Here is a 15,983-nt window from a genome sequence, read left to right on the forward strand (position 1 = left end):
TAGAAATTGTGGTAAATAAATGTGAAAGCAGTTGCTGCTAATAAAACTCTACGGACTAAAATACAGCTTTTATTGTTTCATTAGAAATATCGAAGTACATTTGGTATTTTTTGAACATTATCTTAAGCTCAACAACCTCATGATACTCTTCTCCATCTTCCTGAGATACAAACTTGCTTCTTAAAGCCTGTTTTCTGATTAAAAAGTTTATATAGCTCAAACACCTTATAACTTAAACCCCAAAAGTGAAGATCAAGGAGTCAAAATTAGAGAGAAAAGACAAAAGATTTCCAATAACACACACTGAAGATTTTAAATAAATATTTTAATTCTATTATTGGCATTTACAGGTAGAAAGCATACAGTATGTTACAATTTTATCAAAATGTGAAAAATATGGATGTTACATAAGTAACAAATGTAAAAAAAGTATTTTTCTTACCTTCCCTGAAAGTAAGAAAACTATTCAGCATAGGAAAATATTGATATAAAAAACACAGCTTAGGTTAAAAAAAAAAAAATTGAAGTTTTTACACAGTACAACAGGTTTATCAGATCTGCATGAAGATGTAAGGACTTTGTGAGATTCTATTTCACCTACAACTTTAGGGCATTGGGGGCAACTGGTAAGCTACGTTAATGAATCTACAAGTAGTTTTCCCTCATATCTGCTTCAAAATGCTAGAGTGCAGTAATTTTTTATACAATAAATAATTCTTCAAAGTTTCCACCATAGAAAATCATAGAATGCAGAAAATGCCACTCCAAGGTCACAGAGGCTAGGCAGTGCTTTAATAATAATTATGATAATACTTATTATAGTGCTTTATAATGTGGAAGCACTTCAGACGAGTTAACTAATTAGCCCTCACAACACCCCTGTGAGGCAGGGAACTGAGTGTTTTTCCTACCTTTCCACGGTACAGATGGGAAAATGGAACCAGGGGAGAAGCACAGGCTGCAGCAGCAGCACAGCCAAGCTGGAGGCCAAGAGATGTGGGAATGGACAGGTTTGTCCCTTGCTGCTGTGAGCCAGAGGGCTGGGATGGGCTGACAAATGACCATCAGGAGTTACTGAGGAGGGGCAGGAAGGGACCAGGATTAAGAAAGCATCCCCAAAAACATTACATAGAGATTCAGAAGCTCTCACACAGCTTTGTCAAAAAAAAAATAAAACCAAAAACTAAACCAACAAATAAAAACAAAACAAACAAAGCCAACAAAAAAACTTAAAAAAAAAAAAAGAGAGAAAGGAACCTGAAACAAACAAATAAACAAACTGAAAAGGAAAAAAAAAAAAAACTCCTAAAGTGCTGACTGGCTTGAGCTGCTTCTAGCACCTCTTGTATGGAATAAGACTTACAGCAAGCACTGTTGCCAGCAATTATTCAAGCTGATTTATTCCATAAAGTCACATGTGAGCAACTGCAGGATACGGTAACTACATTTTCTGAGACACCTCACTACTATAGTTCCTTCATTCACCATCTTACTTCCATGCACTTCTTAAGGAAAATGGAATCCTCAGTACTCTTGCATCACAAAACATGTTAGTAGCTGGAGACAATATGCACATCCTTTACAATTGAAACAAAAAATTAGTTCATTTCCAGAACAAAGCATTATTAATTTAAGAACCACGAACCAAACAATGGTAAATAGGAAAATCCTTTCCAAAGGCTGCATGCCGAATATCTGGTTTGCAAATACAATGCATGCAGGAGAAATAAATTCATCCAAGCATAATTAAATTAAAAATGTCTTAAGTCTCTTTCAGCAGCATAATGGTTATTATTTTTAAAGTCTCCTCCAACCAGACTGGCCTGGGGATCAGATGCTGACCTTGGCTTCTCTACAACCATATAATGGTTTGAGCAGTCCTCGTGGCTCTGCGCAGTGGCAATACCAGGAGACAAAGCCTATACATACTGTTCTGCTTCCCCCTCCTTGGAAACCGCCTTCGCTGCACCACCTTTGCTTTCCTCACTCGCTGCTGCTGCTGCTGCTGTTTTTTCAGGAAGTGATGCCAGATCTTTGAAAACATCCACGTAATGCCCAAAGCCCGGGCCCCAGTTCAAGAGGTTGTCCCAGTTGAAGCTTCCCGCTTGGTGCCCCAGCTTCCCGGGCAGGGAGCTGTCCCCGGCCATGGTGCCCGCCGCCTGTGCCCCCACGGGCCCGCCCTCGCCGCGGCGCCCCGGGTACCGCCGGGGCTTCAGCCTGGAGCCGTAGTTGTCCTCGTCGTCCGCGTCCGACTCGTTGACCTGGGATAACTTGGGCATCCGGGACGTGTACGCCACGGGCTTATCCCGGTCGTACTCCATCTCGGAGCAGGTGAAGGACTCGTGCGAGTCGCTGTCGGAGGAGGACTCGGGCGCGGGAATGCCGTCGGCCGGGTTCCTCGTCCGGGACAGAGGCCTCCTGCAGTCCTCCTCCGAAGAGGAGCGGCCGTGGTCTGCGCTGCAGATGCTGGGGTTCCTGGGGCGAGGGGTGTTCAGTCTCTCCACCTCTTCGATGGACAGCCCCACCGGGGGAGACGTCTCCAGCGGGATCTGCCCGATGGGCTGCTTCAGGCGGCTTCCCGGGCGGGAGCTGTGGCTCGCCATGGTCTGCGGGCTCTTGCTTCTCCTCCCCAGCCGAGTGGCGTAGTTGAAGATGCCGGGCTGGCAGACATCGCCGTGCATCTCCAGCGGGCTCCCTTCCCTGATGGCAAGGTGCAGCTCCCTGGCCGGGCTGTGCCTGTAGAACGTTGAGGATTTGGAGAAGGGTGCGGGGCTGTGCCGAGACAGGGGGTTGGGAGTAGGGCACGCCGAGTGGCTCAGGGATGTTGTCCTCAAGCCCTGCCCGTAGGCAGGCTGGTAGGTCAGGCTGCTGGCTCCCAAGGGCATGGGGGACTGCCGGGCGAAGCCCAGCGGGCTGTGCCTCTGGATGGAGAACTTGGGAGCGTGGCTCCGGAACTGCTTGTAGTGCTGGATGATGTCAGCGTCAGAGGGCGCGATGCTGCTGGCGTTGTCGATGTCGTAGTGCTCGATCTCGGGCTCGGGGGATGCCAGCGGGGCGCTGGGGATCGTCTCCGTGGCGTGCGGGATGTCCGTCTCGTCGTAGATGAGATAAGGGTTTTCCCTTTCGATGATGTCGGGTTTCGGGTTCCCTTCGGGCTGCTTCCTGACGGTCATGTCATCACCGTAGGGCGGGATGTTGTCAGGGTCATCAAACGCCACATTCTCGCTCCCTTTCTTCTTCTTCTTCTGCTTCGTTTTCTTCTCCTCTTTTGGCCCCTTCGACTTCTTCCCTCGGCACTGGTTGCAGAGGATGAGGCTGAGGACCAGCAGCGCCAGGAGCGTGGCGCAGCTGCCCACGATGGCCGGCACGGCCCAGAGCGGCAAGGACAGCTCGGCGGCGTGCGCGGACGGCAGGCACACGTGGCCCCCGTCGACGCCCGCCCTACACTCGTGGCCGGGAGCACACAGGACCCCCAGGCAGGCCACCAGGGTCTCACACGTGCGTCCCGCGTACGCCTCGGGGCAGCTGCAGGTGAAGGTGGCGTGGGGCCCGGGCTCGCAGCTGCCCCCGTTGAGGCAGGGGTGAGAGGCGCAGGCGCCCGGGGGCACGCACTGGTAGGCGAACCAGCGGTTGATGCACATCAGCTCGCCCCAGCACGGATTGCTGGCGCACACGTCGGGGCCGCGGCAGCCCATCTTCACCGAGGGGTCTGTTCTGGACAGCGTGGCGAGGCTGTGCTTGCCGGAGAAGGGAAGGCTCTCCCCGCCGTACTTGATGTAGGAAATGCAGCCGCTGAAGCCTGAGAAAGGGAAAAAAAGGGACAGAGCTGTTGGGAGCTGAAGGCTGAGTATGCCCTGTCAACAGCACAGTACGGGCTCCACTGTTCACTAAATAAGCCAAGTTACCATCTATTCTAACAGCACTTAATGTCTTTAAATTGAGTTTGAATAAATATGATGTCTAATGACTTCATTCAATATACTGAAATGCTTTTGTCTCCCTGTTTTCCCATATTTCTAAAACTTATCATCATTTCCCATAGAGAATCCTAGGGCAGCTGGCTTGGCTGTGCTAGCACCAAACATTATTTGAATTTGCCTACTGCACTTCAGCTAAGCCTCCTGTCCCCTAAATTCACGGCAATGCTTTTGTTTCTCTGAATCTTGAGGGGCCTTCTCGCAAACTTCCCATACCTTGGTTGCAGGGCTATGCTACAACAAGTTTTAGTGCTGTGAGAGCCCAGGGAGATGGAATTATCCCCAGGCTGTGTGCAGTGGTTGAGTGAGGTCACAGGAAAATCCAGTATTCTGCCAGCCTAATAATCCCCTGTGTTCCCCTGACTAAATCCTTTCTGGAAGGGTTTTGAGGTAGTGCAACCTTACAGTGATCTCCGCTTGGAGCTGTGGCAAAATGGTACACAGAGATGGATAGCACTCTGTCATGAAACAGCAAATATACTTGAGTTGTACGAGATGCTATTAAAGGTTTAGAATTCTCAGGGTTGAAAATTTAGGTTCAGTTGGGAGCCCAAGCGAAGGTCACGATCACCTTGCTGCATACGTGGCGGTTCCTTGTAGTACTGATGTGATGTGATAAAATATTTGTCATATCTACCTGGATTTGGAAATTTTATTGGACACAGCAACTTCACGGCCCTGTCACCTCGTGTGTTTTCTGCCTTTAACAGCACTGCAGATATTTTTCACTCTGAGTTCATGCAGAGTTTTATACCAGAGCCTTGTAAATCCTTGGTATGTGGTACCCAATGTAATCCAATATTAAAATAAAATAAAATCATATGAATAAGGGATTTTGGACTGTGTGTGCTTAATGGAAGCCAGACATTCCTAATTTGTCTGCCACAGCACTGGGCAGTGGTGAGAGGTTACTGTCCTCAATTTTCCTTGTTCCAGCTTTCCTAAAGCCTCTGCTTTTTCCATGGACATGCTGCTCATAAAATATACATGTAAAAAGGATAAAGGTCAGCACAGCATCCACAAGCTTTTGTACCACATTTCATACATATTCACAATACACAAGTGCAAAGTGTAAATTTGCTCCACTCAAAAATATTTTATCTGGTCACAATTCATGAAGCCAGGAAGATTTTTCAATATAGAAATATGTGAAAAATACATCTGTATTGTCTGGAGAATCTCATGTTTTGCAGCTAAAAATCACTTCCATCTTTACCTAGCACTTGGGAAATGATATCAAATATGTGTTATCTACTTTTTCCAGGGTTTGAGACAGTTACTTTAACTCTTCAGGGAGACTGATTTGCTCCTTAACAGCTAGACATCAGTCAGAGGGTGCTTCCTTATTGTTCTTGCTTAGAAATAAATCCTATTCATCTTACAGCAGGATAAAGCAGCAGGACCTTTGAGTTGCAGAAAATATTTTAATCATATAAATAATAGGTTAAATCCTGCAGTACTTACCAAATCCCTACAAAGTTTTTGTTTAGCATTTTTGCCCAGATGAAAGATTTTCCTTGATTTTCCAGATCATGACTCAGGTAAAGAATAATTCCTTTCTTCTCCAAAGGGGTAACAAAAATACAGCAATTGATGTACAGACAACCAACCCCCCTGTCTCAAAAAAGCCCTGCAGATGGACTGCCTGCTTTTGGAAACAAGAAGTCTGCAGTGTGTACTAAAGGAACAAAGTCTGTAATCCTTACTCATTCAATTTACATTTTCTCTGGCAAAGGATGGGTGTACACCAATTACTGATAAAGAATTACAGTACTTGAGGGGGGGAAAAAAATACCTGCAGCTGTGCTCTTGAAAGGTTGGCTGGATGGAACTCCTCCCAGAGAAATGGTGAGGACGTTCAGGCCACCGAAGTCTTGGGTGGCATGGAGAATGTCCCGGCTGTGAGTCCTGTCCACCGACAGGATGGTGGCAGAGCCGTTCTTCTCCAGGAGGACCGAGTGCCACTGGCCATCTGCAACATACACCTCAGGGATGTTCCTTTCCACTTTCCCAGCAACTCCAGCATCGGATATGTAGTGCACCTTCCCACCTTTTATCTGGTCAGAAGAACACAACACATAATTTTCAAATGGTGTCACAAACCTCCTTACACACGCAATCAGTGTGATGCCTGCTCAGCACAGCTACAGTAACACATGGCTTTGGTGCAATAGAAAGCTGGTGTTTTCCCAAATAACCAAATATTTTTCCCCAGACAATTGCTTTGTACTAAAAAGGCCTTAATTATTTAGTATGAAAAATCTGGCCAGAACTAAATACGTCACATTGCAGAAACTTCAGCAGAAAATTTGCATCTTAGAGCTGCTACCCGTTCAATTCCTGGCTAATTGTACTGAGCAGCCAGCTATAGGTCATGCACATGACAACACATTTTAACCAGAGAAAGAATAATTCTTCCCCCTTCTTCGAGGCAAGTGTGGAAAATGCTTAGCAGAGTGAACAGATGTTATCTTCACCCAAGAAAATTGCATCCAGTTTTTATTACAACACAAGAGGAATGCATAAGGCATGGCAGGCCTTGAGCAAGAGCCCCATTTCATATCTGATTTTTCTGCTAATTGGAAGTTTGCAGAAAACTTTTGGTCTATTTCAGAAAACTTTCTGAAGAGTTGCAAAGTGCATGACTTTGTGAGAATTTTCAAATAGCACTTTCTTGAGTAAACTGCTTTAAAACTTGTGAACAGCTAGGGAAAAAAGGAAGAATATTTTGACTTTTTCTCTTAAGAATGACGCCTTACAATTCTACTGAATCATGAGATGCAGGATTTCAAACCTCTTGCTCTGATCCCAAAATGAGATCAGTGCAAATTCTGCTCTTAAGATGTAAGAGCTTAAAAAGAATCCCCAACATCCAACCCTGCCAGTTTCTCAAATATTGCATAAATTTGGGTATGCTGGCTGACCTCCTAAGGATGTAAAGAACTGCGTAAACTCATGGAGGACAGCTCTGAGACTTGCTGCAAGTTTCCTTTGGTACTCTGCATGTTTGGTCACACGTATTAAATGGAACAACTGCTCTCCATCCCACGTTCCCCACTGCGGCTCGGTCAGTCCGAGATCCGTACCCTGAGCGTGCGGGACGTGCGCAGGCAGAGTCCAGGGAAGGTCACAGCTCCAGGTTTGCTGGAAGCTCTCAAAGCCTTGTATCCTTTGTTCCAGGAAAAATAAGGTTCACCTGGGAAGAACTGTGAGGTGACACACTGGCTACAAGAATGCTGCTCTCGTTTCCAGCAACTGTTAAATGTTCTGGATTTGCTTCTCTGGTGATGCAAGCTGAGGACTTTGTTCAGACACTCCAGCTTTAATAAGGCTGTAAGACCACGCTCATGTCTTGGCAGCTGCCTAAATGAATGCATCTAGCACGTATTCCATTTGGATGGAGGACACAACAATGGTTAATATGTGCATCCACTTCATTTATGAAGGCAGTAATTCAGACTATTTGAAAATGTATTGCTTGATAAAGCTCGTCTTGCAGACAGGATGCTTTTGTTACTGATAAAAGAAAAGTGGCATGTGTCTAAACTATCACACAGCCCAAGGAAAATCCCACATTTACAAACACAGCCCACAGACTATTAAAACATATTAAACACCATTTCCCACAATAACTTATAAAAAGATTGACTGAGCTGAATATATACATATATTTATGCCTGCAACCTGTAATTGGTTTGTTATGTCTTATTCTTTTATGCCCCATAAAAATACTGCCTTGTATTTTAATATTTATGTAAACAGAAAGGAATACACTATGCCAGACAATATGCTCCAAGCTTAAGGGAAGACTGAGCACAGAAACAAAATTTTCAATTTCATCTTAGAAAAGACCTGTAGAATTATTTACCTGTCAGCAACTGATACTTTCCACAGTAATTCATTATTCTTTAATCCTATTTCTGTATCTTTAAAATAGCATGTGACTAATGCTAAAATACTTATAAATAACATACTAGGGGCATTTGGAAAAGAAAATTTCCAGAGACAAGACTGGTCCGTGACTGCTTCAATCAGGAAAAGATATGGAATGGTGCCTTGAAGCAGAACATGTTTCTAAATTTGAAACAAAGGCTGAAGTTGACAGTGTTGAGTAACACAAATTTCTGGGTTTTATTTAAATGGCTGAGCAACTGACAAGTAGAATATAATGACAAGAATGAACCACTAAAGCAAACATATTCCTAACTACAAGGCTGATTCAACTTTACTAATATTCAAAGTCATATTTGCTGAACAAATTGGGTTTTTTTGGGCTTAAAACTAGCCATTGAATGGGATGTCATTTAAAAGGGTTATGTTCTGATTAGTTCCTACAACATGATAAATGCATAGAACTATGGAATGGTTTGCACTGGTAGTGACCTTAAAGATCATTCAGCTCCAACCCCTCTGTCTTGGGCAGGGACACTGTTAGAGAAAAGGTTGCTCAGAGACCCATCCAATCTGGCCTTGAGCACTTCCAGGGATGGGGCAGCCACAACTTCTTTGGGTAACCTGTGCCAGTGCCCAACCACCCCTCACACAGGAGCATGTTACCTAATATAGGTAAAAGGAAATCCACATCCTCTAGCTGTACAATTCAGAGATCTTAGAGCTCCATTTATACTAACTTAATGTAGAAATCAGATGAGATTTCTAGATAAAGCAAGACAAGACAAGCAATTTCACCTTTAACCCGCTGCATTTATCCCATTACCTCTAACTGAATTACTTGCAACATGCACTTGTAGGAAAATTAGCTGTGACAAAGAGTTCTATCAATAAGGAACGCTCGAGCCTCTTTATTGTAGTGGATTTTGGAAGAAGTGTTTTCCATCTGAACTTGACAATTATTTAATGTAATCTGCAAATATTTGCATCTTTCCTGAATTAAGGATCCCTTTATATGATAAAGTCCCCTCCTGGGTTCTTTGGAGGGAGTTTACAGCCATAATTTAGTGAATCAACTGCTCACAATCTCAGTGGGTCTGATTTATTACCACTTCCCTAGTTTTACCCCAATCCCAGCCACACCAAAACCAATTAGCTACAACAGGAAAAACGTGAAGGCATGGAAGTAGCCACAGGACTTGTAGTTTTCCCCTAGCATGGCTCAATATTAAAAACACATGTCAGATTTTCTCTGAATGCTAATACTTTGGATAACAGGCATATTAAAAGACACAAAAATCAAATTATAAAATTGTCTTTTGAAGACTGACAAGAATTGTAATGACAGGTAATTCTGTACCAGGAGTGGATGGAGATGACATGGAGACCTTTGCTGGGTTGGCTTCACTGGCATCTTGGGCCCCCACTGAGAGGAATACTCATGGTGATACCTACTCTGGGAATGAGGACTAGTGCAGAGGCCATAACTGCACTAGGTACAGTTAAATTACTGCAGTTTTACTAACTAGCATCACCTGGGAACTGCTTGGCAACCAGCAAGGCTCCTTCCTCAAACTTCTGCATCTGGTACTAGGCAAACCTCTGCTCTCTTCCCTTGCACAGCTGGGGCTGGGACTTGACACCCTCTGCTTGCTTGTATAACTTCACCAATATTAACAATAACAAGAGTGTTTGTATAAACACAGCACTATTTCTTTAGCCAGGAAAGGCAACTCTCTTTATTTTTCCAGTAACACTTGAAGAGCTCACCTAGCAAATTATACTGGTGGGGAGAAAAAGGTTTTTTCTCTCCAGAAGTCAAAAATAATGACATCTTATCTGCTAATATGAGCTTGGCAGAAACTTCCTATGAAATGATGTGGTAAAAGCATATGCCAGGGAAGTAGTGCAGACTTGCTTCTTTAATGCAGCCGGTGTATCAGGAAAGCTTTGCAAATGACCAGGCAGGTGGAGGATATCCATGGGGCTGAAGCTTAGAAAGTGTGAATTTCTGTATGAATTTCTCTAAAAGTCAGGGAAGAAAAAGTTGGAAAGCCTTGCAGCAGTCAAGGAAACTTGGAGCTTACACCAACCCAATAAAGGGGCTTGCCAACATCACTGCTGTACTCATTTAGAGTTATGAGTAAATGGACTGAGTCATCGCCAGGAATCGAACCATCACTTTCTCTTGAGAAAGGTAACTTCTGCAGCAATAAGCTCTTTGAGGAAACAAAAAACAACAAAAAGCCCCAAAACAGTGTGGCATTTGAAGCATTAATTCAGTTATGTATGCCAAAATAATTTGATATTGACATTGGTCTGTGAGTAACCTCATGAATTCAAGTTATCCCTCACTTCCTAGTTTGATAAGCTTGAGCCATGTTGGTAGGAATTAATGAAAACTTTTTGGCAATCGTTTGCTAGCTTAAGGAGGGTCTGGGTTCAAGGCTCAAAAAATCAGAAGATAAAAGGCCAATAACAAAGTGATTTGTTCTGTAAAGTGTAATGATGATAATAACCATGGCAATGAGCACCGTTCTCGTCACCTTAAAACAGTCACTATTTGGAGTCTAGACAAAACTGATTAGATATAAAACCATCAAGATCTTATGATACCTTGGCAAATAGGAAGGGAATTGTTGAGAAGATGAATGATACTGGAACAGCGCCTAGTCCCAGTTAAAGACCTAATATTTCATAAAGGAAGCAGAAAGAGTAATGGAAAAACGCGATTTTGATCACTGCACACGAGGCAGTCCAATCAAATCCAACTCGGCCTTAGCTGCAATCCTACCTTCATGGTAGTGAAGTTGATCTTACCTTCACAGTGGTGAAGTTGCTGCTCTCTTGGACGTGGAGCAGAACGCCGCTCTCGCTCCTCGTCATGAACTTCACTTCCAAGCTCTCCACGCCCGGGTGGCCCACGGCACCCCGAGCCCCGAGTCTCATCAGGTAGTCCCGCTTCTTGCTGGGGCTCATGTGGTAGTCGAGGCGCCCCTTGCCTTCCAGCGACAAGGCCGTGTCAGCAGTAACATCTGGGACAAGCACAGGGAAGCGCTGAGCACACGGCTCCTCCCAGCTCCAGCCATCATCTGCCCCATCGCGACCGCTCTCGCTCGGAGATCAAGTTCAGAGCAGGTCAAGGGGAGGGGGAGCAGCAGTGAATGGCAATTGCAGCCCCTCTATTCTTTGGCCTCCACCAGAATGTGTGTTTGAGAGTGGGAGTGTGCGAGTAATTTACTGCTGCTATCAGTCAAGAGTAAATTAAAACTCGCTAGGGAACAAGTGAGGGAGTAGGGAAAAAAATTTGGCTCTCAGAACTGTAATTCCTTCCCAGGGATGTTACTGTTTCCATTACTGCATCGGGGTTTCATGATATATTGAACTCTTAAGCTCTTCAGGGCAGAGATAATGACTTTCTATTTGTTACGGCATAAAAAAAAAGTGAACAAAAAAGGCAGAGCATTGACTACCAAATGCTTTTAAAATTATGGTTAAATTCTTTTTGTAAACCGGTGCAATAAAAGCATATAAATCAGCTAAACAATAATGGGACATGAAAAAAAAACAAAGCCCAGTCATTATACTACAACTACACGGAAATAAATCTCTTTGCTCTCCTGAACAATCCCATACTGATTTACAGAGCTACTCCTATGAGAGTTAATCACCCCCGAGCGTAAATGCCTTGTTTTCATTTACATTTACAATATTTTCTTGCATATAATCCACAGTCAATTTGATGAAAAGGACTTTAGTTTGTAGAAGCCATAAGCACATGAACCCAATGTTTATGTGAAGGGGTTTTCGCTTACCCTCTTACCTCCTCATAGCAGGCAAATCCCTCCTATGGGATACCTTTATTTTAGTTAGGGATTATATGTTATTGGGAAGCTGGACTTTAAATGATTGCAAGTTACCTGAAATGCGATCTACAGACCAGAAAACATTATGTATTCAAGTTCTTGCCATTTTTAGCTCACGAAAGGACAACAGTCCATTGTGGACGTTTAAGCTACTTAAGAGGCAACATGCTGCTTGTTTTCATTATTTTATAAAATTCATTATCCCATGGCCCTGAGAAGAAACTCTTAACAGCCTTTGGTTGAGCCACAGTGAGGTGTATGTTAAAGACAGTGAAACCTCCTTCTGCTCACATTTTTCACAGTGCCTCCCCGTCAGTCCATCCTTGCAGTGACACTGCTGCCACGACCACTGATCGACACAAGTGCCACCGTGCTGGCAGGGGCTGGTTGTGCAAGCACCTTCCAGTCTGGGACACCTGAAACAAATCAGAAAAGTAGATGCTGAAAAAAGTGCACATAAATAGGCAGAGAAAATGTGCTGGGACACTTCCTCTGTTTAAATGGTACTCCCTTTCTTCCCCTCAGAATTGCAAAAATGGCTCTTCACCACATCCCTGGAAGTGTCCAAGGCCAGGCTGGATGGAGATTGGAGCAACCTGGCCTAGTAGAAGCCCCATGGCAGGGGCGTTGGAACTGGATGACCTTTAAGGTCGCTTCCAACCCAAACCATTCTGTAATTCTAACAATCTCTGTAGACAGCTCAAGTTTCTAAGCAGATCCCAATTTTCAGCATCAATTTATAGCAGTCTTACAAAAGAGGAAGGAATTCAGAGACAGCCAAACTCCTGCTATCTGTTGTGCAAGAGAGAATAAACCTTTTTAGGCATTTTTTTATGCTGCAGACTGCCAGAGCCTTTGTATTACAATGATCAGTGCAAACATGGGGGTTGAGAGAGCAAGCGTGAATGAGGAAATCTGGATGGAAGACTGACATTATTGCTACAACCATGACTTCAAATACTGAGATGGAAAAAACAACAGAATCGGATAGTTCATCATTTCTGAAAGACCACTCAGAGGATATGAGGGAAATTCAGTGATACTTGAGAGGCAAAATGAGAGAACAGACGTGGTGGATTAAGAGGAAATAAAAGGGAGTAGAGAGCTAGCAAACAGTATGAGTACAGTACAAACCAGGTGGAATTTATAAAGAAATGCAAGAGCAAGGGCTACTCAATTTCAGCCCACAAAGCAACTTGAATAATCACTGACAACAGAAATGTAATGATGCTGCTTTTGTTTTTAAGACTCTGTAATCTTTAGTGAACCTTTAATATAAATTCACTTTCTTCCTACATTTTCCACATTTTACAGTAGGTTCTACAGCCTTTTTTTTTTTTTTTCTAACAAGAAATATCTGTTAGTGTCTGAATGGAATAGCATTCATGACAGCTTCCTTTATTGCAAACAGGTCCATTTGATCCCATATATAGCAGACGTACTGATCTAGGATTCCTTGGGCTGCCAAAGCCTGGCTGGGCTCCAGGGGACGTCCATTGACTGCAAACTCCATTATGCAGCCCACAAAATCATGGCTTTCCACCTGTCCTCTCCTCTGAAGGATGGGCTCCACAGACCTGATGCCACCGACAGTAACTCGATTTGGCTGTACATCGAGAGTCCTGTGAAGGAGAAACAGAACTAATCAGTACCAGACATCAGGATAGCGATGACAGCACAGGAACTGCAACCATCAGCTACAGCCTGTGGCTAAAATTCCTCTTCCCAAATTGGTATTTCGTATTTAGAAGGGGACACAGAGATCAACAGCACTTGAACTAACAGTTATAGTGGCTGTGACTCTAAATTCACACTCAGTTTGCATGTCAAAATTTCTGTTCACTTGACTGAGCAGTGTGCTTGAGATCACAACAGAAAAGGCTGTTTACCCAACTATAATTGAGATTGTAGATGAAACTTAAATAGCAGGAGGATGGACTTATTGTTTTACAAAGATGTAACACCTCTGCTAGCACGGAAACCCGGTGTGGCAGGAAACATGATTGTGATTATTTTAAGAAATTAGCCGAAGTGATTTGGATTAAAGTTATTGTAATCGCCAAAGATGTGACCCAAAGGCTACTGAGTTAGTTACAGTAAACACCAGAAATAAAGTTTGATTTCTTTACTGGACACTGTTTATGATCTGAAAACTGTAACAGAAAACACCTGAAAACAATGTCAAAGTAATTACTGTTAATATTACTTTAATGACAGCACTAATCAGGTGGTTTTATTTCCTACATCTTTATGAGCAATGAGAGGTGCAGTTTAAATAAACACATGATCCCAAATCATCAGGCAATAGATCTTAACCTCATTTATCTCACAGTGCAGACTACTCATGGCTGTGCATTTCCTGACTGCCACCAGAGCTTGGGGACAGAGATAGTATCAAGAGCTGGGGATTTCTGAGCAAACTCCTTGTTATGATCCAGTTCCATGCAGAAATGTAGCCTGACCTAGCAAGCAGCAGCACATGCAGAAAATTTTATTTGCTTCTGCAAAGATGTAAGAAACTGACATTTCGGAGCCTTATCATTACTCCAACTTTCTCTGGCTTTACAGGGAGATTTCTTCTTAACTTATTCCAAAAAAATCCCACCCAAACCTCAAACTAACCCTACAAAATGAAGAAATATTTACCAATCAGTCGAAACAGCAACGCTGCTGACAGTGCAGTAGCCTGGCTCCTGGTCCTCGGAGCAGGAATCCACTGTCAGGGATGCTGCCTGCAAAAGGCATACACACAAATATGCTGAATATTACAAAGCTTTAGTCCTAAACCACATGAAATACTTATGCATAAGTGCATTATATCAAGGACTTGTCTAGAAAGGAGCGCTTCTATGTCACAATGTCACTCGGGATTGCAGGGTGCTTCAGAGCCGCTGCTCAACTCCACACTCTGCCAGCACAGCCTGGACACCACCAAGGTGTGGATACGAACACAGAGGAAGCCAACTGTCTGCTTCATAAAGAGATGGAGTTAAACACCAGTTTTTCACATTTGGGCAGGGTTTCTCTCATACTTGTTTGCTTTACTCCTGGACACTGGAGTTATTTTAGCTCCTACATCCTACTCCTGACATGGTTCTAAGCAAAAAGCTGCCCCTTCCAATCACAATGGGAGTTCCTTCAGGGGCTTTACCATGACATTAAACATATTGAACTTGATAAAAACCATGTTACAAAAGCTGGGAGTACATACATTGAGATTACCAGTTTAAAAAAATGACCCTGGGAGTAGAAACACTGAGATTACTAGTTAAAAATAATAACCAACCACTCAATAAAACTCAAAAAGTCACCAAATGGACCTGCTTAAGGTAACCCCTTGACTAAGAGGTCATGAGGGATCTCAACTTTGATAATGGAGAAGCATCTGGACACCTAAAGTGAGACCAAGCTGATGTTTAGGGAAGTGCCAGGCATTACCACTACTTACAGCAGTCTTACTCTTTATTTATTATTATTACTATTTTTATCCCCAAGCCATCAAGTCACAGACAACAAGGCTGCCTCAACCTGGTTTAGTGGAAGGTATCTGTGTCCGTGACAGGGGGGTTGGAAGCAGAGGATCTTTAAGGTTCTTTCCAAACTAAAGTATTCTGTGATTCTGTGACTATCCATCCAACTTATTTACACTAAAGCTACTCATGGCACTTCTATTTGTAATCTATAAAAGTCTAACCAAAGCTGTCACTAGAATAATGAAATAACTCCTGCTGATTTGAAAAGGAGTTTTTATTTTATTCCTTATTTAGCAAAGAATTGTCCCCACAGTGATTTATTAATAACAGATGCGCTGAAAAAAAGAAATCCCAACCAACCCTGAAGGTTAGTTATTCCTTAAAACAAATTTTCAGAAAAATAAACATAATCTCCACATTGTACATCTCCTCATGTTTCAGCTAAATGTGTGGTACAGTTTTACAGCAAATTCAAATCAAATGCCACCTTTAACAATGCCTCAGTTTATATTTTGATTTAGATTGCTCTATGGGAGCTGAGCAAGCAGCACTGGCTATCAGTACATCATTACTCTGCAGAGGTTTTTTTCCACTGCCTGCAAATAAGTTTGGTAACAACAGCCTGTTGAAATCCTCACAGACTGGCCATGCTAGCTCCAGTGCATGCTGCAGGCTGATGCACAGTACTGACCAAATAAATTCAGAGCCTTTAGCCCTAAATCATGCCCTACACTATGATTAAATTGTTCAATCTGCTATTTTTAATGGAAGCTTAT

General features: G+C 43.3%; 1 protein-coding gene across 1 annotated transcript in view; it reads right to left on the reverse strand.

The window, feature by feature from the left end:
• Positions 1-304: 304 nt before the first annotated feature.
• The window catches only part of FAT4 (FAT atypical cadherin 4), a 121,412-nt gene continuing 105,733 nt past the window's right edge, over positions 305-15,983 (reverse strand). The window contains exons 12-17 of the mRNA XM_031504679.3: positions 14,381-14,466; positions 13,177-13,356; positions 12,026-12,150; positions 10,689-10,903; positions 5,773-6,034; positions 305-3,799 (exon numbers count right to left, since the gene is read on the reverse strand). Of these exons, the coding sequence (XP_031360539.3) occupies positions 1,920-3,799; positions 5,773-6,034; positions 10,689-10,903; positions 12,026-12,150; positions 13,177-13,356; positions 14,381-14,466 (2,748 nt within the window). The 3' untranslated portion in view covers positions 305-1,919. The remainder of the gene's footprint in view (positions 3,800-5,772; positions 6,035-10,688; positions 10,904-12,025; positions 12,151-13,176; positions 13,357-14,380; positions 14,467-15,983) is intronic.

This window comes from Lonchura striata, chromosome 4, assembly GCF_050655825.1.
Source record: "Lonchura striata isolate lonStrDom1 chromosome 4, ASM5065582v1, whole genome shotgun sequence".
Taxonomy (NCBI): Eukaryota; Metazoa; Chordata; class Aves; order Passeriformes; family Estrildidae; genus Lonchura; species Lonchura striata.